The sequence below is a fragment of the Manis pentadactyla genome, chromosome 3, assembly GCF_030020395.1.
Source record: "Manis pentadactyla isolate mManPen7 chromosome 3, mManPen7.hap1, whole genome shotgun sequence".
NCBI classification, from domain to species: domain Eukaryota; kingdom Metazoa; phylum Chordata; class Mammalia; order Pholidota; family Manidae; genus Manis; species Manis pentadactyla.
The window spans coordinates 69,040,603-69,066,131 of record NC_080021.1 but is presented as its reverse complement, the minus strand read 5'-3'; the positions used below and the strand labels follow the sequence as shown (position 1 = coordinate 69,066,131).

The 25,529-nt window shown below is 38.7% G+C and overlaps 1 protein-coding gene across 5 annotated transcripts in view; it reads right to left on the bottom strand.

The window, feature by feature from the left end:
• Positions 1-443: 443 nt before the first annotated feature.
• LOC118912817 (uncharacterized) overlaps positions 444-25,529 on the bottom strand; it is an 80,534-nt gene continuing 55,448 nt past the window's right edge. Inside the window, exons 4-6 of one of the 5 annotated variants that reach the window (XR_008996287.1) lie at positions 7,945-8,023; positions 7,507-7,679; positions 444-901 (exon numbers count right to left, since the gene is read on the bottom strand). Coding sequence is in view for 2 of the 5 variants with exons in the window: in XM_057498018.1 (XP_057354001.1) it covers positions 859-901; positions 17,536-17,604 (112 nt within the window). In the remaining 3 variants the exon portion in view is untranslated. Of the gene's footprint in view, positions 902-7,506; positions 7,680-7,944; positions 8,024-13,120; positions 13,197-17,535; positions 17,605-25,529 lie in introns of all 5 variants that reach the window. The other 4 variants (XM_057498019.1, XR_008996285.1, XM_057498018.1 and 1 more) reach the window with 4 other exon arrangements.

Here is a 25,529-nt window from a genome sequence, read left to right as displayed (position 1 = left end):
CAGTAGGTCGAGCACTAGCGTCTCTGCCTCCGTGCACAGCACTGGGCCGAGCTCTCTATATAGCGCAATAATGGCTAATTGCCTATGGGTGTAGAAGCAGTAGCCTAGCAACAGGCCAGTTACATCATCAGTGGTTTAAGTTCAGTGAGGATCCTGGCCATAGGAACCCCAACTTCCCCACAAATAACAAACTAAAGAAATAAATTACAATGAAGACCTACAGATACAGAGGAAGAAAATAGCTCAAGGTGACTAAGAATCATCTCTAATACAGGTTTCTGGTTTCACAGATGAGAAAACAAGGGCCCTACAAACATCCATTAAATACACATAACACTTAAATATACCATAATTTCAATAGTTGCATAGCGGTCCATCCTATATAGGTTTTATAATTTATTTAATGAATTCCATGTTGCAAGAACTTAAGATTTTTTTTCAAATTTTCACTGTCACAGGCAATTGCCCAGACATTCATTGTAGGTAGAGGTGAGACAGTGCTATTTTCATAGATGACGGGCCACAATTCCAATACGATATCAGCAATAGAATTATAGAGTCCCACATTTAAGGTAACAGCAGTTAGTAACATATAATGCATGCATAATGTTTATTTATGTACATTTTACATAAGAATTACCCTTCATTAAGTGTTCAGTCAAAGGCAGGTCCTGTGCTAAGCGATACAGTGTTCCCTGTGATCCTTGTACCTGTCCTAGGACTTAGAGCAGATGACTGTTCCCAACTGGCCAGATGAGGAAACTGAAGTTGACAGTAGCTGCAAGGCTTACCCCAGATGCACAGGTGGTAAGCAGCAGAGTCAGGTACCCACTCAAGTCCCCTGTTTTAGGGCCACTGTCATGCTGTCTCTTCTTGCCTTGAAGGTAATAAAGCAGAGTCCCTAGCAGGAGAGAAATAGAAACTACATGAAAATGAGAACAAGGTCAGGGGGAGAAAATTTATGAGGTTATTTTCTTTCTTCTCTATTTTATTTTCAAGAAAATATAGATGCTGTATTAAGAAATTTATAGTTTAGGTATTCTGAATACACTCAAATGAATATGAATGTTATTTAGTAAGATGCTAACAATTCATTAGGTTATAAATTTAAACCTCAAAAATGTAAATTTCAATATCAAACTCTAAATTAAAGACAAATAATTACAATTTTCCTAGATGTGGAATTACTGGGTCAAGAAACATTGGTTCGCACCCTCAGGAATTTCCTGAATAAAATCTGAAACTGGCCACCCATCCCCACAGAGCAGAAGAGACAGGAGAGTCAGACTACTCCGGATTGGTGGGCTGCAGGTTTAAGAGGCAAAGGAACACACATACGGGGCTTGTCCTGGCTGGCCCCTCGAGGAGTAAATCTCTGCACCTGCCCACTCAGCCATAAATGTTTACATAGAGCAGTCCCCTATTTAGTCTAGATGGTCTGAGCAATACCTCACTCTCTCAAAGCTGCATCCTTGAAACTGGCTCCTACTGCAGGAACAGTGAGCAAATGCACAAGGACAGGGGAGGGGTGAGAAGCCTGTGACTGCCCAGGTCCAGCTCGCAGGTTAACTGGTGGTCATGTCCTCTTCCAACAAGGAGATAGGTACAATTTTGATATTTGTTATACTTTTTGCCAAATTTCCCTTAAAAAAGTTTCTAATAATTTGTTTTCCTTTGAGTCTTTCTTTCTGACACTCTTGTCATGTTGGAAATTCCTCTTTCTTAAAAAATTCCTCAGAAATACCTCTTCTTTTAAATTTGTTTTAATTCTGAGCTTGTTTAACAGTGGAAACTGATCTTTCTTGGTTCTAATTTGAATTTGTTCAATTAACTATGAGGTTTAACTTTTTTTTATATTTACTGCTGTTTGTTCTTTTGTAAATTTCCCATTCTTTGGTTTTGCTAAGTTTTTATTGGGGTGTTTTATATATTTTTGTCCTTATTGAGTTGTAAGAGCTTTCCTATATTGAGGATATTAATTTAGTTTGACAAATATATTGTAATCTCCCCAGCCCTAGGTTTGTTGTTTGCTTTTTAATTTTATTTATAGTGTTTCATCATATCAAACCTTTATAATTTTATTAGTGAAGGTAATCTACCTATTCCTTTTGTGAACGCTGTTTTGTACACATGGATGATTTCTGGTAGCTCTTTTACTGATATAGTTCAAGACTTCAGTGTGTTAATTAACATAATTGTCTTGTGTCAGATAATGTGTGTGGGAACATATTCTCATTAAAATGACCTGAGGTTCCTTTCTGAGGTTCCTGTGTCTGCTTGTCTCAATGAGACACACTTTTATTTTATTTTTTTACAAATTCCCCAAGTCACTGTTGATCCCAGCAGCATCTTTTAGTGAAGCCATGAACATTTGCTATTCTGCTGAAGCTTGCTGCCTCAAAGTCATTTTCAGATTATAAAAAAGAGGAAATTGAGTTTAATAGGCTGGACCTCTTCTTGTGAAGATTAGAGAGAGAATCTATAGCTTTTTCTGAAAGGTGATCTTGCCTAAGAGAAATGATAATGACTGAAATAAAAGGCCTCTCTTACCATCTCCTGTGGGGCTCAGTGCATTTTAATCCTAATTACAGAAGAAGTTGGAGAGAGCCTTTCCAGAAGGAGCTGATTATAAGCACAGCTCCATATGGAACACATTGAGGTTACCACTGCAGCTGCTGAGCATTACAGCATTAGGCTCTTACTGGAAATGTCTCTATACGAAGCATACGTATAAACACGGTTTATTAAACTCTGCTACGGGGGAGTCCTTTGGTGTTTTTAGCACCAGGGGACATATTTTTTATGCCAGGAGCCCCTTTCTTCCTTTAGGCCTTGATTATGCATTTTTTATGCATTTATATTGCATGAAACCTTTGGAATTGTTAGACTTCCCTGCTTGTATCCCTGATAGAGGGCATGGTAATCAGTTTTAGATTTTATCTTTGGGCAGTGGGCTTGGATTATTTTTGGCTGGGGAAGTTAAAAACAGAAATTCAATGGCTTCTAGGCCACACATTGGGGAGGGCTGGTAAAGTGTGCGATGAGGGTGGGAGGCAAAAGGAGATTGGGGATGAGCGCAGATCTCATGCAAGTCTGTCCTGAGTAAGCTGGCATGCTATCCGGCATTCCCGGATCAGAGGGGTCAGGAGCAGGGAGGACAAATGATCTGCTTGTTATTTCAAACCTGGAAAAAGGAGTTAGTGTTGCCTTGGCAGCAAAATATGAATGTTTTAATTTTAATGGTTAAGTGTTTTTCTCCCCTTCTGAGCTGTGTAAGTCTGCACAATTCTGTACCAGTAACAACCAAACACAGTGGAGACCACACAAAAATCAACAAGACAGACAGGAGAAAAAAGCCCAGGTCACTGAAATCTAAAGATAACCTCACATTCTACTTTAGCTAATATTTCTTATTTCCACTTTCATATTTCCACTTTCACTCCAGTTCAACTCTCAAAAGCTCTGCAGTAATAAGTGTTAGTCAGGACTCCAAGGCAAAGCTGGGTGTAGGGGGAGAGTACGACAGCCAGCACCCTGAATACTTTGCTTCTCCCTGGCTGCTCAGTGTGCTAGCAGGTTCAAGAGGGACATAGGTGGAGAGGACGCCTCCATAGGAGGTGGACAGGCAGTGGCTAGGACCAGGCAATCAGAGGGGTTGCTGTCAGCCATCCTGGGTCTGTGGGGGAGGATATGCACAGGGGACCATTTTCTTCTTCTTTGAGGCTTTGCGCCCTAAACCTTTGTAGTCTCTGGATGAATTTGACACCTGGGAACATCATGACTGGTTTGCTCAGATTAGACAGGCCCCAGTGGTGTGGATGATGTTTCTTCCCCTAGGCTACCTGCTCCACACTGGTCATTCTTGGACAGGAAGGGAAAACCTCCCAGGTATGAGGTGATGTCTTAATTACAGGTTGTGACAGTTCCAAGGAATCTGGAGATGCCTTGCCACACGGAGTTTACAGAGTCAAGGCTGGGAGACATTTGAGAATGGACGGGGCACCCAGGACCCCAAACCATTTTGCCTGAGGCCTGTAATACTATGTGACATCACTGCCTTCCAAAACAGGAGAAGCTGAGCTTATGAGACAGGAGATTCAGAGGCCTTATGTTAATCAGTGGGAAAAGGATGGTGTTCTATTTTGGTGACAGGTATGTGTGGTAAAACAGGGAGATGCTTTCTTAATCAGGTAGCAAACAGCTAAGTTAACTATGGAGATTCTAGTCCAAAAATATTCTGGCCTTGAGGAGGAAGGGGTAATGGGCTTGGATAGTGAATCAGCCTTTAGGATGGAACTCAGGAGAAAGTTGCTTTTATTTATAAGAATCACATAGTTTTTCATATAATATCATCCAGAGACAGAAGGTGGGCAGAAATGAACTGTACAATAAATATTGAGCTGTGTATTACCAAGCTCTAGGAAGAAAAGAGAAAGACTGAGATTCAATCATTTGACAAAGATTTATAAAGCATCAACTAGGTGTCAGGCACTGCTCTAGGTGTGTGGAATATGTTAGTGAACAAAGCTGATGAAAATTTCTGTTTTTATGGAGTTTAATTCTTGTGGGTACAATATATATGTAAAAGTAAGTGAATTCTTTAATATGGTAGAGGTCAATAAATGCTACAGAAAAAAGTAGAGCAAGGCAGCGGGGTTCAGAAATGCTGGTAGAGGGCAGACCAGGGTGCCAGTGTGATTGGTCTGGTGAGTCCTCTTCCTGGCTTATAGGCAGCCACCTATCTGTATCCTTACTTGGCATAGAGAAAGTGAACTAGCTCTCTGGTCTCTTCTTGTAAGGGCACTAGTCCCATCATGAGGACTCTACCCGCATGACCTCATCCAAACCCGATTTCCCCCCAAAGGCCCCACTTCCAAATACCATCATTTTGGGGGTTAGGTTTCAACATACGAATGTTGGAAGGACACACACATCTAGTCCATAGCAGGGGTGACAGTACTCCTATTTTTGGATAAAGACCTGATTTCTCATTTAAATTGGGAAGTAGAATTGCCATGATTCCAGAAGTCAATAAAGAAGGTGGTCTCTTTAGTATGTATAGTGGTACACCATTTGGATGACTCATCCCACCAGCAGTCTGTCTTTCATTGTGAGCTATTTGAATGTGAAAGGCTTGAACCACCTGCTGGCTTGCTGAATCCCACACTGCTACTCCCCTCATTGTGCCACCTGAGTATATATTGGGGAACTGTGCTCTGGACCCCATCTTCTGTGTCTCAGCATTATTTATTTGAAATCACAAAGATATTGGATCCCTCCTGAATCTACTAATCCAGAACCAATGAGGATGAGGCCCAGTTTAACAAAGTCCCTAGATGATCCTGAAGCACATCCAGGTTTAGGGAACATCATCTTTTATTGGTGTGGTCTTGGAGCAAATGTCATTGAAATAATATCCTGAACCATTTCAGAAGTTTCTGGAAACTATCAAAGAAACATTTTTCAGGATATTCAAGGAAACCAATTAGAGAAATGGCAAGGATTGGAGAAGTAGCTCAGAGAGATACATTTTTAGTAAGTCAGAGATCTTGGGTATCCCTTAATACCAAGGACTGTGTGGACAACATTCATTTAAATGTTATTTGTATTCTGTAATTGATTTAATCCATTAAAATTTGTTCCTGTGTCTTTGGAAACTTAAATATTGAACTACTAAGTAAAAACTATGAGTCCTTTACAAAAATGGATATTATGTTGGAATAAAAGACTAGAAGAAATTATACAGTACTTAATAAAAATATTCTATGTAACTTGCTAACTTAAAACTTCTTAAAAAGACTGTTTAAAGATATCTTTGATATGACTTCCATAATGTAAAAAACTAGTTAAGCGTTACATGTAGTTTTAAAAGTAGATCTTTGAGAAATAAATTTCTAAAATATTCAGTGACATTTTGTTTTAAATTCATTTGAACAAATATGAGATCAGCATTAGCGAGGGTTCTTCAGAGAAACAGAATCAGTTTGTTTGTTTTTGCTTGTTTATTAATTATGAGGAATTGGTTTATGCAATTACGGAGGCTGAGAAATTTCACAATCTGCCATCTGCAGACTGGAAACTCAGCAAAGCCAGTGGTATAATTCAACCTGAAGTTCTAAGTCCAAAGGCCTGAGAAATAGGGGAGCCAATGGTTTAACTCCCAGTTTGAGAGCAGAAGATTAACTGTTCCAGCTCAGCAGTAAGACAGTAAAAAGGGATAATTTACTCCTTTCTTTGCCTTTTGTTATATCCCAGCTGCCAACATATTGGAAGATGCCCACGCACACTGGGGAGGGCAATCTGCTTTACTGAGTCCATCAATTCAAGTGCTAATCTCATCTGGAAACACCACAGAAATGTTGAATCTGGGCTCCCCATGGCCATCAGGGTGACACATAAAATTAACCATCACAATCATGCTTGTAAAAAACCTCTTTGAAACATTTTATTCTTTGGATTATATGTTCAATATATTTCAAATGAGAGGACATAGGAAGAAAACAAACTCTCTCATCAAAGGTAGTACAACCTTCATTTGTGTATATCCAAATCATATACTAAATAAATAGACTAACTAACTAGAGAATGATTACTTTTCACTAGGGTAGTTATTTCTATTTTAATAAGGACCTTACGTTGGCATTGACTAGTATAACTGACAATAACATTCATTGAAAGTCATGACTTTGTAACAGTACACACTATCAGTAGTGTAGCTGTCAATTTGTCCAGTTGCTTTCTCAAACAAACAAAAAAATGAAATAGAAAGATCTACAGTTTAGCTAACTATAATTCCTATACCAAAAAAAATAAAAAGCAAAGTAAAATCTAGTGGTTGTACAGAGAAGACAAGTAGTGATTTTACAGCATCTTACTACACTGATGGACAGTGACTGTGAAGGGGTATATGGGGGGGACTTGGTGATGGGGGGAGCCTAGTAAACATAATGTTCTTCATGTAATTGTAGATTAATGATACCAAAATAAAAAATAAAAAAATCTAGTGGTTGTGTTAGGAAGGAACTCTCGGTTGAGTGATTCAGGGAAGTCCGAGTAAAACCAAAGGCAAGAAAGCAGACAAGTTTATTACTCTCTGTTATAGAGAGAGCCTCAACCTAGTGTCAGGCAGGCCCTGAATATTTGGGGAAAGTTCTTTTTTATGGGATTTGTCAGTTTTTTTTAGGAGGGGTATTGTTATGTAAACAAATGTTGATTGACAGGCTGGCAAGGATGTAAGCTAATTACAACTGCCCATGCTCTTTCCCAAAATTCTCTCTGCACCCCAAGGGGGGCAGAACGGCAATACAAATTTATTTTAATGACTTCATAATGAGGGAAGGTTACTTCAGTTCACCCCAGGATCATGTCCAGTTGGAGTCAAGCTTGTGGAATATCTCCAGTTTTACTCCTCCTGCTAGGGATTTTCTCATTGATGGAAGCTATCTGTAGTCTCAACTCACTAGTCTCAACTTCTCTGTGGTCACCCCAACCTCTCCTCCCACTTACCTCTAGCTTCCTGCCTAAAAGTTGAGCCAAATAAATTTTTCTGCTCCTGTAAAAGTCAAGTGTGTGTTTCCATGGTCAGGAGGCAGCTTTCCCCAAGAGGTGAGTCAGGGATTAAGGTTCCTACAATCTTGAAGTCTCAACATCTTGCAGGGTCTTAGGCTTTCATCTGTTTTCTGTAGGCGGTACAGGCAGTATAGAAGGGTCATCTGCTTTTGTCAGAAATAGCCCCACCTGGCTGAGGCTGGTGCACATTCATGGACAAGATCTTACCATGGAGTCACAACTACTTCTGTGTACACTTGCACACCAGCCTCTCAATCCCAACTCTTCACTTTTAGAAAGGAGAGCCTGGATGCTGTTTGAATCTAGTTTCTCTGCTGCTTCCTGACTCCAGCTAGCCTGTCAATACTAAATCAGAGCATTTGTCATAGAGCATACCTTCTATCCTGGACCTAGTGTAGTGCACGTTGTCAGTATGAATGATCATACTCCTGAGGAAGACTTATGGATGTTTTGCCTGGGAAGAAAGAAAGGAAAATAAATGGAAAACTCTTCAGTAAGAATTCTAATTTCAAATGTGACTAAGTGGTATAGATTTCATTTTGTTTTTGAAGGAGTGAAGTTGTTTTGTTTCATTCTTTTTTTTCCTGGTTTACACCAAGTGATTATATGTATTTATCCACCATACATATTGCATATATATGTGTACACGTATATATATATACATACATATATATATATACACATGAGTCTTAAGGACCAACTAAGGAATAATAGATATTGTGTATAAAAAATTTAAATATTTCATAATGAATAATGCTAATTAAAATTGCACATACATAATAGTTCATTACAGTTTTTCTGGGTCTTGGGGACACAATTTGAAAAGAGAATCTGTGTTATTCCATTGCCATTTGTAGCCATATTAGTAACATCTAGCTTTTGTTTTTTCATAGTAGATTTCAAAGTTTTCTGGCAATCGGATAGATTCACAGAGCTTTTGTTACCCGCTTCCTATATGCCGTAGGTTAGGGGGGTCTCACTCCTTTGAAATCAGTTCCCACAATAAGGATGGCAAGAGTCTGGCATTTACGGATTTATAGACAGTGAAAGCCCATGAGTTGTTGAAAATGGGAATTAGAAAGTCATATGGCGTAAATCAAATATGTTGACATTTTTAATTGCCCACATGCAATTGTCATGTTTATATTCAGGGTAGGAATATATTTCAGAGCTATCCACTAATTAAAAATTATCCAATCATTGGTGATGGTTACATGAGTGTATATACATGTCAAAATTCATAAAGGTGCACACTAAGATTTGTGTACTTTATTGTATGCATCTTACTTTAAAAAACCAAAAAATTATCTCATTATATTTTATATTCATAATACCATATACACACATATAATACCAGAAGTATGACAGCTTTGAAATCTGGGTGACACCCAAATCACTTATTATTTTAGAGAAGCTGGAACACAGACAGAGCCATGAGACATTCACGACTTCTGAAAATCAGACTGGGATTTCCCCTGTATGGGCACTTTGGACTCTTTTGACTTCTCAGACCATTTTAGTGGTCATATTTGTCTCTAATTTTCAATATTGAAACTTGTATTTGCCTTTCAAATCTAAACCAGGCTTTTAAATAAAGAAAATAACAAAAGGTAAAAACCCCAAGAGCTTTTTTATGATAATGAAAGAGAACTATTTCTCTTCTGGAATGTTGGAAAAAAATGCTAGAAAGATAAAAAGGGTATCATATAAGTGATTAGTTTGGAATTTTTTGGTTTTAGTGCCTGTGGGCAATGATTATTTCCATCTAGGGAAGTAATACATATTTCATTGTTCACTGTTTGAAAAAAGCTACTATGACTGAGGTGAACATTTTCTTAATTTAGAAACACCCAACGGTCAGAGTGGGTCTCAGGTTCACACAGTCAGTTACATTTCCTAAGATAATGGAAGAGAATCTAAAGACAGGAAGTGATGAGGACAAAAGATACCTTAAAAGAGTTTGCTGAGATTTTGTGAATATTTACAAAATATAGACTCTATTGATGTCAGATGTCAAAACTGCATACTGTATAACAATTATATTACACTTTATAATCTGTTTATGTAATTTTATTGTGTTTTTTTAAATTTAAAAACCTGATTACATGTTTCCTAACAGGTATGAGCAGGAAGGGATAGACAGAGCCTTTCCATTCAGGAGTAAGGGCCAGTTAAAGCAGCTTTGAAAAGCCCCAGGAAGGCTGACACAAATACAGGCAGGGTTAGGTGTAGAAGTATTTGGATATTCTGGAGCTGGGATTAGGAAAGCCGGGAGGGGTGAGGGAGTAGAGATTGTGTGTGGAAGGGCTGGCATTCCTGGGAGGGTGACCCAGAGGGAGGATCCTGCTGAGGCTCTCGGATCTGCCCATGGAGACTTCGCTCCCATCAACAGTCTCTCCAGTTATATTTTTGCACAAGATCCTGAGTGGCCACAGCATCCAATTGCACCAATTGGGCTTCAAGATGGCAGAGCAGTGGTCATATCTGGGGATTTCCTGTAAATGAATAGTGATAGTTTGTCCCTGCAGGAGAGGTCACTTCCATTAGTGAATCTTTTAACAAGGGACTTCACATGTTACAAGATGTATGAATATATGATGTGGATAATAGAAATAGGTTAAAGTCAGGTCAGTGATAACTAGCACAACTGAGAAAAGCTTTATAGTGGGACTTAGGTCTCCAGATCTTGAAGGATGGCAGAATCTGCATAGCTGAAAGGGCAAAGAGGGGACAAGGCCAAACCGGAAGATCAGAGGGGCAACAAAGAAAAGGCACAGAACAAGTAGGTTGCATGCAGTATGGAAAATCATACTTTCTAAGAAATAGGATACTTTGTGCTCAGCAAGCACATCTTGGGTTAGAAATGACTCATTAGGTGCCAGTTAGCAACCTCTGAGGCAGGAGTGGAATGTAGGTTGCAGTTTTGTTTGTTCTTTCCATATATGTTAACATTTATAAGGTTGAATTTGTGCACACATGGGGAAACCAATAGTAATGATTAGAGAAAATTATACAGAAGAATTAGAGACTCTTCAAAATTCAGTATGTATTTTTCTTTTTAAGCAAGAACTATAAAAAAGATATTTAATTTTTTAATATAAAAATTCAGGAGTATTTGAACACAAATCACTGTGTTGCTTTAATATATATAGCTGATTTATGAAGCCATATAACTTCCTCTTGAGAAATAATGTAAATGAAATATAGTTTCTTTAAAATGTCCTAATTCCCTTGCTAGATTGTAAATTTCTTTAGAGAGGGACCTGTCTGATTCATTTTTGTTTCCTTCAGAACATTAGCATATAGAAGTTATTTGATAAATGTATGCTTGGTGGTGATTAGATTAACAATAGCTTTAAAACTTGATAAATTAGTAAAAGATTTGAATTGAGGGGCTGGGAAGGAAGTCCCTTGATTATAAATAATAATAATGATGAATATTAGACATTTTGGGGAGGAATCGTACTTTATAACTTTGAATAACAGGTGGAACACAAGCAAAAGATATAGAAAATATCAGGATGAAGTAAATGGAAGAACTTTGAGGAGCAGTTTGCTCAAAAAGGTGAGGGATAGATGAAATCACATACCTGTATGAATTTTAGAGAGAAAGTAACAAAGGTAGAAAGAAAAAAAATCAGAGAAAAGGGTAGCAATCATAGGATATGTCTAGAATGATGGAAAGAAAGGTTATTGTTACTTACAAAAGTGTGATTCCTTGATTAGGTAAAATAGAGAAGAAATCAAGTTGATTTTTATTATAATTATGTTTAAACTTTTAGAGCTCGGTTTAATTTATATGTGTACATACACACACATACCTATGTAATTTGTATTACAGATATACGATTCATATTATATAAATAATTGAGAAATAAGCTTCAGTTAATACTTAGTGCTAAAACAATTATGTTTGCTTTGGAGAGATCAGAACTGTCCATTTTTCCCTTACATAAAAACTGGAAAGTATCTATTGCTTTTTTTCTCTCAGATTCACTCTGGTCTCACAGAATATGTATTTTCAGGGTTTTTTCCCACTGAACATCCCTGGATAGCTTGCATTTTCATTTTTTTGTCTTTGTCGACATTTTTATTTCCCCAGTGGACATTTCTGCAGAACCCATTTTCACTTCTATGTGATCAGAGGAACTCTACTGGTCAGGTTCAATACCATCTTTGGTGTAATTTCAGGAGGAAATTACAGGGAGCCTTTCACTTTCTTGGAGGGGAAATATTAACATCCTCACCTTTTGCTCCCAATATAAGATTCTGGGTAGGAGTAAATTACTCATTCTCTGACAGGGCATTAACTCTTTAAACTTCTCTAGTTACTTGGTAAATTACCTCTTCCACTGCCCAAAACAGTGCTCAGAGATTTCAAGGAATGAATGCTTCAAAAGTAGAAAAATGCCAAGAAACCCATTATACAAGTAGTTACCTTCAGATTTTATTTTAGGTAAAGGTTATTTAGTGTGTATATATATACACACATGTGTAGGTGTTATGAGTGTATGTATGCACTTATATTTATATAAAAGGATATTGGAGATTTCATCTGTAAATCTGAACTAATATTAGTTATGCTCTTGGTTTTCCCACTGTAATAGAAACTGAACATAATAGTGAAACAAGATCAGAGTTTCTCAGTCTTGGCACTGCTGATATTTTGGACCTTATAATTCCTGACATTGGACATTGGCTTGTAGATGTAGAATGCTTAGCAGTAACCCTGGGCATGGCACACAGAGGCCAGAAGCAACCATACCTTCCTGGTTATGACAACCAAAAATGTCTCCTGACATTGCTAAATGTCACCTGGGGGGCAAAGTTGCTCCCTGTTAGAAATGTGTGTCTCATACATGGAAAGCACAAACTGGCACAGTGGCTTTGCTCTGAATTAGGAGCCCAGACTGCTTGCTCTGCTGTCTCTGGGACCTGTCCTCATCATATGGGCCCATAGACTGTCACTCAAGTATCCTGATTCTAGGAGGATAAGGACAATGGTGCTGGTAAACTGACTCTCTGAAAAAGGAGATTCCTTTTGATTAGGGGGAAGTTCTGATTGTGTTTGTGGATTTCCATGCTATAAATATTCCTGCCAAGGCTGATATAAAACTACCAACAGTTTAACAACTGGCTTGCAAAATTCCTGAATATGTAACAGTCACCTTTTGTAAGGCACTGTTAGTGGGCAGCAGCATATACCACAGACAGAAAAAGGAAAAGAGGAAAGGGAAGGTATAGCTTTCTGTTTAAGGGTAATTGAGGTTTCAGGTCTGTTAACTTCCATAGAACAGAACTGAGTCACATTCCACCCTAGCTGCAAGGGAGGCAGGAATGCTGTGTATATTCTGGTCAGCAGATATCCAGCTGAAGAATCAGGGAATCTTGTACTAGGGGACAGAGAGAGAGAATGTCTATTGCAGGAAAGCCGTCAGTCCCAGCCATAGTATCACTTAAAAATTGGCCAGAAATCTGAGCAAATTTTATCTAAGAGAAATTTAGAAATCTCAGCATTTATAATGTAATAAAGAAGACATACATCACAGACTTTGTCCAATGGTCAAAGATTTCCCATGCAGCTAACACCAGAGGATGTTGGATGGTTGTTCTTGCAATTTCTTAAACTGAAGATAAATACATTGGAGAATTTTGGAATTAGAAGAGGCTTAACATGATACACATAGTAATTATAATAGATACATATAATACCATGTGCCAGTCACTGTCTAAATATTTTACATATTTTTGTAATTATTAAATCTTCACAACATCCCTATGTAGTAGGTACCACTATCATTTTTATTTTTCAATGAGGAAATTGAGGCACCAATAGGTTAAGTTACTTGCCGAATGACACACAGCAAGTAAAAAGTGGGGCCAGGATTCTTAGACATTGTCTTGTCTAATCCTTTCTGTGCATTCATCTGCATTTCCTTCTATAGCTCCTCCAGGATAGAGTTGCTGGATGGGTAAAGACCACATTTCTCAGATTCCTTTGCAGCTGAGGTTCTTTGCAGCTGTAGGCTCTGTCTTACAAATCATCAGTTTCACAGATGTGAAGCAGCTTAGTGGCTGCAGTGTTGTCAGTTAAGAGCAGCTATTTCCTGGCCATATCTCAGATGGTGTGCCCTTAATACCAAAAATCCAGTGGCAGTGGCAGCTCTTCTAGATCTTTAAGATATTTGTAAAAATGACAATTTCTGTATTAAATTACTAGAGTGTTTCATTTCCTGCACTAGATTTTGCTGATGACAAAATTGAAGATGAAATAGAATAAATATGACTGTTCCAAAGTCATAAAAAGCTAGGTCTTAGAATTAAACTGTTTCAGCCTGGTAAGGGTTTCAATGATTGAGCAAACAGTGGCATTTGACTTTTAACTTAGGTTTGCCACTTACTAGGTCTGGAAAGTTGGTAGGTTTTTAAAAATGTCCTCATTTGTAAGATGGAGTTGATAGTATTTCCATTTTAAGCTTGTTGTGAAGATGTAATCATTTGTTAGGAAGTTGGTTTGGTGCTAATGACATCCAAAATAATAGTCACTTGAACAAGGGAAAGTTTGTGCCTCTGTAATGCAGAAGTTCTGATACACAATTCAGGCTTTTTGGTCCACAGAGTCTGGGCTCCCTCCCCACCATGTTGCTTCACAATTTCAACATTCAGCTTCTACTTGTGGTCTAAGATAACTGGTCCCACATTCTAACCAGTGGGAACCAGGTGGAGGGGAAGCAGTTGGTGAGGCTTTGCCTTTAGGGGCAAGACCTGGAAGCTGTACACAATGCTCTCCTCATGCCCCCTTGTTTAGAAGTCAGTCATATTCTCACACTTTAAGTGCAAGTGTAGTCTTACAATAGTAGCCTGCAAATGGGCAGGTGTGGTCTTGGTTTAAAATGTTAATTCTATTATTAATATCATCTAAGAAAGATAATAGGGACATTGGGAAGACTAGTATCTGCCACAGATGGGATGACAGGTAAAGCACTTGGTACATGCGCAGTGCGATCCACATTAACACTGACACCCTCCATTTTATTGCCTGAGAGCAATATTTGTTATTATTATTGTTATTATCCCAGAGAAAAAATTATTTCAGATTTGGGTTGAAAAGGTAATGCTTTGGAATTGCGCTACCTGAAAATTTTAGGAAGTAATTATCTGTCTCTGAATCAAGCTTTATTGTTTGCCAAGGGAATGCCAAGGGAAAATGCCATTGTCTCTATGCAGTGATTCTTGCCCATATCTCTTACAAACAGTGATAAGTAATAACATTTTGAACCAAATGCCAAGGGAATATGCCATTATCTCTATGCAATTATTCTTGCCCATATATTCACTTACAAACAGTAATAAATAACATCACTTTGGAATCTCAGTGGGGTGTTAAACATGCTCCCGACTCGATGGCAGTTTCAGGTGGCATGTTGCTTTTGCAGAAGCACATGGCACTTCTTACTACTGCTGGTGGCTGTAGAATTGTTCTATTTACTTCTTTCAAGCAATGAGTTATAGAATTAGCAGGAGGCCTGATCAGTAGAACATGGTCAGTTTGTTTGAGTAGCCTGTTAATGTATTGAAGATTTTTTACATTCCACAATTTTAACTTTAAGGAGAAGTAAATCATGGAAATTGGAATGGGTGGCCCTGGGAGAAATTGTGTCTTTAACATTTGCCCACCTTGCTTTTTATGTTTCTTTCTTTCCTCCCTCACCATTACTCAGCCCATTAAGTTTGTGTTCCTCCCTGTGCATCTCATCTCACTGTCTTGTTGGTAAAGAGCTGAGTACCTATTATTACTCTCATTTTTCAGATTAAGAACCCCTTATTCCAAAGAAATGAAACAATGCCTGAGAGAATGGTATCAGAGATATTGGAATAGAAAATTCTTTGTACCACAAACTCGTGCAATGTTGGCAGCAGATCCCCCATACACCGAGGTGGCAACTGGTTAGATTTGCTGGAAACGAAGCATTTCTATTTTTGGTAAAATCTGTACACAGTTATGAGGATAAGTAAGGAGGTAAGGGTCACTTGACCTGCTTGCTGAGACTATTAAAAGATTAACAAAGTTTGGAGCACACTTTGGACTGTAATTGTTAGCACTGTTACTGCTGGTGAGGACAGAAAGCAGAACATCTATATCCCTCTGGGAACGTTCTGTTTCCATAGTTGATTACACCACATGGAACTGCTGGAAGTGGCTCTATCTTAAGAAATGGTGTACGGAATCTCAGTGGGGTGTTACACAAGTTTGTGACAAATGAAGATATTAAAGTGCTTTCTCCTGCTTCCTGCATGGCTTAGCTCCCCTTAAGTGGGCTCAGGGTGACTTCTTTCTCCCCAATACTTGAAGCAGTATCTGAAGAACTAACAGCTGACAGCAGATGACGTTGCTGGGGAATTTTGGAATCTCAGCTGGAGCTTTGGCCACGCAAGTTGTTTTAATTTTTTGCTTTAAATTCCACCTAGTTAATTTAAAAATCTGTTTTAGAAACTGAGTGCTGGTAAGTATTTAAAAACCATAAACATCTCCATGTTTACTTGATAAATAACTGTATATATGTCTGTTTTTCCCGTCTTTTAGCTCTGGTGTTTCAACTATTTTCCCAGAGCAAGTATTGATAGAGAAGATGTATCAATGAAAGAAAAGCTCAAGATGTTTCTAAACTGGCAGAAGTTGGAATGTGTGACTATAATAAGAAAGAGAAATCCTCTAATGGAGCCTGGACCTTTCTTACATTAAATTGCCCATCAAATGGGGGCTTTGTAGCTTGCAAGACTTGAAAAGAAGCTAACATTAGTTATACAAATTTTAAAATATAAGATGAAATTCACATTTGTAGAAGATGTCCAGACTAAAACTCAGTTCTTAAAATCAACCAATGAACCACATGACCATACATTTTGTTGATGGTTGAAGCTTTTGAGGGCAAACTCTAACTTAAATGTGCATGCAGATGGTCTTAATCTAGCAAAAGGGAAAAACTTGAATTTGGACTGTGCTTTTATTTTTTGTGGATAACAATAAATAGACTTCAGTTACAAGTGCTAATAATTTGCTCTACTATTCTTAAAGAAAATTGCAAAGTGTTTTGAATGCAGATTTTAAGATGAAAAACCTAGATCTTTACTTTGTAATGTGATTTCCTTTTGATTTAGCCAGAGCACTATTCTTGCAAACTTTAATTATTTGGGAAATACTACTTTTCTCTACAAAGATTTAGCCTGGGTTCATGGTGTTCATGACTTGGATATGTGTGAGCAGCCACCCGCGGGCAACAAGGCTGAGCACAGGCGGGAGCTCACCTCACACTAGAGGAAATATGCTCAGAACCTCCTGGCTCACATTCCAGACTGTCACCCACAGCAAAGAACTGTCTAGCCCCAAACATCAATAGTGCCATGGAAGCCTATTATAGATGACTAAACTAGGCTGAGGCCAGCTAAGTAACACGTCCAAGGACCCAAAGCCAGCAAGTGGCTGAGCAGCACATGGCACCGAAGGGCTCCGAATTGAGAGCCGCCTTCTTCCTGTCTGGAATACAAGTCCAAGTGCACCAGGGTCATGACAGTCCATCCACATTTGACATTTTTTCCCCTTATAAACTGAGCACTCTTGTTCAATTCTGCCCCACTAAAATTGAGTTCAGCTGTCATAAAATATAAAGTGGTTGGCTTTCTTTTCCCCAATAACATTTATTTAAGCATCAAAATTGAGCTCATTTTTATTTTATTTTTGGCCCAGGATCAAGGTGCATTTATAAATGATTCTCAAATTCGCTCAAACTAAGGATGAGTGCATTGTGTCCTAGACTGTCTTTAGTCACTGCGGAAATGCCAGTGCATTATCCTGTGTGTCTGGCACTGTCTCTTGTCATTTTTTCTTTCTGGTGGTTTATTCCCCCCCACTAATTCGTATTTCAGAGATTTCTCTTGGCCTATGAACAATGCCTTTAAGTGACTAACCTGGAAAGGGAAGGCAAGATCCAGGTCTGATAAGAGACATGAGCAGAAACAGGTGTACAGAATGATACTCTGTGAGAAAGGAAAATAAGCAAATATGAGTGACAATTGCTTCTATTAATGACATGTGGCCATATTTCTGATTAGAAATTCACTTGTACATTCTTCACCTGAGGAACAATTTGATAGGATTTATACATTCACTTTAGAGAATATATAAATCCAGAAAAAAAATTAATGTGAGTTTCTGAAGCCATATGCCATTGGATTTATTGTCTTCTTGGCTTTGTATTTCTCATCATCTCATGTTTTGTTTACCTCCCAGTCCTCTTAACCAGCTTGCCTGCAGTTAATGAAATAACCCTCACAATTTTTATCCACCAGAGTACACTTGCTAAAATTTAGATCTAATCATACCATTATCCTGCTTACAATTCAATTATTTCCATAAACTCTCCAAAGCATCTACAGAAACAAGTAAGAACCCCTTCGCCTGCAAATTACCCCTTACCCTAGAGACTGCCCTTGCTCGAGTCAGATGCAAGTATTGGCAGGTTCCCTCCCAGGCCAGCTGTTTCAATGCCTGGCTGCACTTGAATTTGGAGTTGCCTCATTGCAGCTTGTGTACTGTCTTGCCAGAGGGTTTCAGCCCCCGGCAAGTTCACTATGGATTCATTGTGACCAAAAAAATGACAGTAGAACGTTTCTTTGGGGTGAAAGGGTTTATTACCCAACTTGTTCTCCCGGCAGTAGGTCGAGCACTAGTGTCTCTGCCTCTGCGCACAGCACTGGGCCGAGCTCTCTATATAGTGCAATAATAGCTTATTGCCTAAAGGTGTGGAAGCGGCAGCCTAGCAACAGGCCAGTTACGTCATCAAGTGGTTTAAGTTCAGTGTGGATGCTGGCCATGGGAACCCCAACTTCCCCACGTACCCAATAAACTCACCTATTTTTTAAAATGCAAATAATGCTGCTTCTATGAAATGTCCCCCCTTGAAGTTATATGTTCCTTATATGGTCTCATAATAACCTATACATGCCTCTCTTAAAACATTGTCTTGCCAATGGATTTCAGCCCCAGGCAAGTTCACTCCTGACTGAATGAGATGGGAATATGACATTGGAACGTTCTTGCGGTGAAAGGCTTTATACCCAGGTTTATTCCCACGGTGGCAAGTCAAGCGCTACAATCCCCTCCCCTCAGAGCATGTCTGCATGCAGCAAGCCGGTCTCTGCCGCCAAAAATCTCTTCACCCACAGCCATCTCCATCTCTGTCCTCCACACTGCCACCACTCCAGCCTCTGCTCTCCTGCAGCCGTGCAGCCAGAGCAATGGGGTAGAGCTCCTTATATAGAGTCAATAGTAAGTTATTGCCCACACGTGTGCAGTGAGCCAGCCAACCAGGGCCAGGTGAGAATCCAGGCCATAGAAACTTTCCATTTTCTCTACAAACATTTAACTGTATCATATTTTAATTACTTGTTTACTCATCTGTCTTTCCCACTAAATGTTGGACTCCTACTCAGCAGTACCTTGTCTTGTTGATGTTTGAATCCTCCATGTATTATATACGTTCTGGTGTAGAGTGGATGCTCAATAAACATTTTTAGAGGAAGAGAGTGAATATATGTTGAATATATAAATATTACACTGGAGTCAAATTTAATCACTTTCAAGAGCTCTGCTTAATCCTGTATTTTTCAGTCTGGAAAGAGATTTATCTCAAAGTTCTAGTTGTGACATATTTAAAGTGTAATTGAAATTAATATTATAAGCAAAACAGACAATTGCCTATATTTGTTTTGTGAGTATTGAGGAAATTTCTTGATAAGTAAGTAGGATATAGAAATGCATTTAAAAAAACACAAATAGACTCTAAGTACTGTGTCATTTCAAAATTTTATCAGACAGCAAAGACATTGTCTAATAATCTGGTGGCGAATTATTACTACAGCAATATTTTAAAACCCCACTTCTAAAAAGGTCTTTTACCAGCAAGCAAGAGGCTAGTTTTCACTGAATGATTTAACATTTTATATGTATTTTTAAGAAGACTAAATTGAGCTTAACTTTAGTCATGCATTTACTAAAAAGAAAAAAACAACTTTCTTCCAGAAATGTTCTCCTGGTCATTTTCTTTTCCACATAATTAGTTAGCCATGAGAGTCCTGCTATTTAATTAGTATTCATCATAAATTCCTGCTCTGAGAAAATCTCATTCATTAAATTCCCAATTCCTTGTGGAATATTTGTTGTGTAAAGTTTACCAAAGAAAATTGAGGAAGATATTACCTTATGAGGAGCAGTCCTACCCTGAGGTATTATTTTAAAACAACAGTAAATGTTGCAGTGTCCAGACACTAAAACAGAAGCAGTGAGAAATCAGGTAGATACCTAAAGACAGGAAACATGTAACCAAACCAAATTTTGAGTGGAACAAGTCAAATCACCATATACTGAAAGCCATCTTCTTGTTATCAGAACTTCACACATCCAGGGGTCAGTAGAAATGAGAACATCTAAGTTCTCTTCTAAACGTTACCATTGATTTGTGGCTTTCTTTTGTAAAATGTGGAGAAATAGCCATTTGCTTAACCAGTGGTGTCAAGGCAGTGTTTAAAGAAGCTATTTGAGCTTCTTCTTACCAGAACATGTCATTCCTCTTTTACACAGGGTGAATTTAGTTAGAAGCAGTAGTAGGCTCAGGATCCACTAATGAGATGGGCAAAAATAGAAATAAACCAACTGTACGGCAAGCTATGGCAATTGAGGGAGGATCAAGCTCTGGGGGAAATGAATAGGCTCTTTACCTTGACACCAGGTAATTTAAGTACAAGAGCATTTTTGAAAAAATAATTTGGGGGAGCACTGTTTAATATTTTCAAACACATTTTTAAAGTTTATTTTAAAGATTTAGCATCACATGTACAAGAAAGCTTATGCGTGTAGGTGATTTAAAATAATTTTCAGAGGTTATGTCTGAAAGAAATCCACTAGAGGGCAGTATATAGTAGGAATTATGGCTAGTTCCCTGGAATATTGGTTTGTTTCAGAACATAAAATGATATCGCATTACAGCTTAATTCTTAAAAATAACATACAGATCTGTTTTAAAGTTTAAAAAGATTGCCCACATTTAGTGCCTGGATAAGTCTATATATTTCCATTTTGTATGAAGAATGAAGGGGCTGATTATATGTGGAAAGCATTTCTGTCCCCCTGACAAATCAGAAAGTGTGAATTCAAATCCCTGCATTCAGTTAAAGAGTGATGCATTTCAATCAGGCTAGACTCTAATTTATACTCCTTTCCCCTAAGGAAAGAAACCATGTTTCCAGAGTCAGCTGTCATTAACTGAAGTTAGGTCATACTGCCTTGACCCCAGAACACAGAGCGTAATGTTCTAGATCATATCAGCTGCTTGTGTAGCACCAACTCCCTCTGCAAAATGTATCTGCTTTGATTTCTGAGCATTAATGACATGTCTGTGAGAATTCAATTTGTTCACTTAACTGTAAAGAAATACTTCATTTGATTAAAAACAATCACTCTTTGCTTATAATGCTTACCCCTCATGCATAGTTCCTTCCTTCCTTCCTTCATCCAGCCATCCATCCACTCATCCCCCATTAGTTTATTCAATATTTACTATTTCTTACAATGTATGTGCTGTACAAGCCCTGGAGTTAAGAGGTGAGTATGAAATTTCAGTTCAGAAATACAGAGTAGGAAATAAACTCTCCTCAGAATATATGGACATGGTGAGCCTTAGGTGTTCCTCAAATAATAATAACAAGGACATGCCCAGCTCTCGGAACCAGGCACTTGTGATGAGCTCTTCACACAACAACCCTGTGAGGTAGGTTCTGACTTTATCATCGTTATCATTCCCACTTACAGATGAGTACACTGAGGCACAGGAAGATCGATGGTGTGGATAAAATGAGAGTTCCTGTGGCCAGGATTCTCACCTGGCCCTGGTTGACTAGCTCACTGCACGCCTGTAGGAAATACATGGCTGTTGACTCTATATAAAGAGCTCTGACCAGTGCTCTGGGCGCAACACAGTGGCAGGGCTGCAAGGCTGCAGGAGAGCAGAGCAGAGGCTGGAGTGGTGGCAGCACCAAGGACAGAGGCCCAGAGGTCAGCTGTGCAAGATGACTATGCAGAGAGGCCCAGAGGACGGCTGTGCAGGACAACTGTGCAGGTAGAGGGGCCCAGAGGACAGCTGTGTGGGATGACTGTGCAGGCAGAAAGGCCCAGGGGCAGAGACTGGCTTGCTGCCTGCAGACTTGCTCTGAGTGAATGGGATTCTAGTGACTGACCTGCCACCTGGAAATAAAGTTGGGTAAAATCCTTTCACCCCAAGAATGTTTTGCTGTTAATTTCTTTGGTCACATTGAATCTATAGTGAACCTGCCCAGGGCTGAAACCCATTGGCAAGACAGATGGTGACACAGTATAAGTGGCAGAGCCAGAGCTGGAGACATGCCTACACCTGATGCTCTAGACAAACTACTAATCAATCAGGCCACATTTCTCCTCAAGGGCAGGATTCCAAGTGAAGCAAAATTCATCTTGGAAAATAGGTAATTTAAATATGGCTTTTTATTTCTGTGAAAGATAAAATATACTAGACACTTAAGGAAATGTTTTATTCAGGCTGTTGGAGCAGAGAGAATGTCCATTATTCAATGTCTCAAAGAGGGAGAGGATTTGGATTTTTACAAAACAAGGGGGAATCATTGAGAAAACGTGGAGGCACATCATATTTCTGAATCTATAGGGGTAGATTCCTTTGCTGTTACCTCGTTGCCATTTCATGTAAACCAAAGAGGTTACAAAATGGGGGAGAGATTTTTGACCCGGTTGTTTCTTTCTAGGAGCACAGGGCACAAATAAAGTTCAACATTGTCAATTCTCACTTTTGTTAAAGACAGTAAATATCATTCCTTCTGAACAACTGACAGGCAATCATAAAACTCCCAAAAGGGACAAAGTGGGGCTAAGAAATAGTCTTTTACAAATTAATATACAGAAATCTGTTGCTTTCCTATGCACTAACAATGAGCTAGCAGAAAGAGAAATCAGGAAAACAATTCCATTCAGAATTGTATCAAAAAGAATAAAATACCTAGGAGTAAACCTAACCAAGGAAGTGAAAGACTTATACCCTGAAAACTACAAGACACTCCTAAGAAAATCAAAGAGGATACCTATAAATGGAAATTCATCCCATGCTCTTGGGTAGGAAGAATTAATATTGTTAAAATGGCCATCCTGCCTAAATCAATCTACAAATTCAGTGCAATCCCTATCAAAATACAAACAGCATTCTTCAATGAACTGGAAAAAACTACTAAAATTCATAGGGAACCACATAAGACCCCAAATAGTCAAAGCAATCCTGAGAAGGAAGAATAAAGCAGGCAGGATTTCGCTTCCCAACTTCAAGCTCTACTACAAAGCCACAGTAATCAAGACAATTTGGTAGTGGCACAAGAACAGACCCACAGACAAGTGGAACAGAATAGAGAGTCCAGATATTAACCCAAACATACATGGTCAATTAATATACAATAAAGCAGCCATGGACATACAATGGGGAAATGACAGCCTCTTCAACAGATAGTGTTGGCAATACTGGATAGCTACATGTAAAAGAATGAAACTGGATCATTGTCTAACCCCATACACAAAAGTAAATTCAATATGAATCAAAGACCTGAATGTAAGTCATGAAACCATAAAACTCTTAGAAGAAAACATATGCAAAACTCTCTTGGACATAAACATGAGCACCTTCATGAACATATCTCCCCAGGCAAGGGAAACAAAAGCAAAAATGAACAAGTGAGACTATATCAAGCTGAAAAGCTTCTGTACAGCAAAGAACACCATCAATAGAACAAAAAGGCATCCTACAGTATGGGAGAATATATTCATAAATGACATATCTGATAAAGGGTTGACATCCAAAATATATAAAGAGCTCACGCACATCAACAAATAAAAAGCGACCAATCCAATTAAAAAATTGGCAGAGGAGCTGAACAGACAGTTCTCCAAAGAAGAAATTCAGATGGCCAACAGACACATGAAAAGATGCTCCACATAGCTAGTCATCAGAGAAATGCAAATTAAAACCACAATGAGATATCACCTCAAATCAATAAGGACTGCCACCATCCAAAAGACAAACAACAACAAATGTTGGTGAGGATGTGGAGAAAGGGGAACTTTCCTACACTGCTGGTGGGAATGTAAACTAGTTCAACCATTGTGGAAAGCAGTATGGAGGTTCCTCAAAAAGCTCAAAATAGAAATACCATTTGACCCAGGAATCCCACTTCTAGGAATTTACCCTAAGAATGAAGCAGCCCAATTTGAAAAAGACATATGCACCCCTATGTTTATCGCAGCACTATTTACAATAGCCAAGAAATGGAAGCAACCTAAGTGTCCATCAGTAGATGAATGGATAAAGAAGATGTGGTACATATAAACAGTGGAATATTATTCAGCCATAAGAAGAAAACAAATCCTACCATTTGCAACAACATGGATGGAGCTAAAGGGTATTATGCTCAGTGAAATAAGCCAGGCAGAGAAAAACAAGTACCAAATTATTTCACTCATATGTGGAATATAAGAACAAAGGAAAAACTGAAGGAACAAAACAGCAGCAGACTCACAGAACCCAAGAAAGGACTAATAGTTACCAAAGGGAAAGGGACTGGGGAGGATGGGTGGGAAGGGAGGGACAAGGGGGGAGAAGAAGAAAGGGGGCATTACAATTAGCATGTATAATGTGGTGGGGGGCATGGGAAGCGCTGCGCAACACAGAGAAGACAAGTAGTGATTTTACAGCATCTTACTATGCTGATGGACAGTGACTAATGGGGTATGTGGGGGGGGACTTGGTGAAGGGGGGAGTCTAGTAAACATAATTTTCCTCATGTAATTGTAGATTAATGATACCAAAATAAAAAAATAAATAAAAATAAAAATAAAAAAGAATGCAGGAGCCCAGTTTGAAAAAGACAGATGCACCCCTATGTTTATTGCAGCAATATTTACAATAGCCAAGATATGGCAGCAACCTAAGTATCCATCAGTAGATGAATGGATAAAGAAGATGTGGTACATATACACAGTGGAATATTATTCAGCCATAAGAAGAAAACAAATCCTACCATTCGCAATAACATGGATGGAGCTAGAGGGTATTATGCTCAGTGAAATAAGCCAGGCGGAGAAAGACAAGTACCAAATGATTTCATTCATCTGTGGAGTATAAGAATAAAGAAAAAAACTGAAGGAACAAAACAGCAGCAGACTCACAGAACCCACGAATGGACTAACAGTTACCAAAGGGAAAGGGACTGGGGAGGATGGGTGGGAAGGGAGGGACAAGGGGAGAAAAAGGGGCAATATGATTAGCAGACATAATGTTGGGGGGGTACGGGGAGGGCTGTACAACACAGAGAAGACAAGTAGTGATTTTACAGCATCTTACTCTGCTGATGGACAGTGACTGTAATGGGGTATGTGGGGGGGACTTGATGATGTGGGAAGTCTAATAAACATAATGTTGCTCATGTAATTGTAGATTAATGATAGCAAAATAAATAAATAAATAAATAAATAAATGAAAAGAAACAGTCTTTTGTGAACACTCTTTGGCATTAGCCCTGTAAAAGCAGTTGAACTATCTTATGAAACACAAGAGTCATTGAGGAAGGGTGGAATCAGGACTTATCTCAGAATAAGAAAGGACATGGTGGTCCTTTGTAGTTAGCTGGTTAGCTGCTTAGTCATTTTGCCATTTCTTAAGCACAAAAGAGTTACAAAAGTATAGAGAGGAGTCTCAACTGTCACTGCTCTCCAGGAGCATAGGGCTCAGATGAAATTCAACACTGTCACTTTATAATAAGCTCTGTGCTTCATGGCCTCTTTGACTGTGGAACCCTGACAGACATACACTGATGGCATA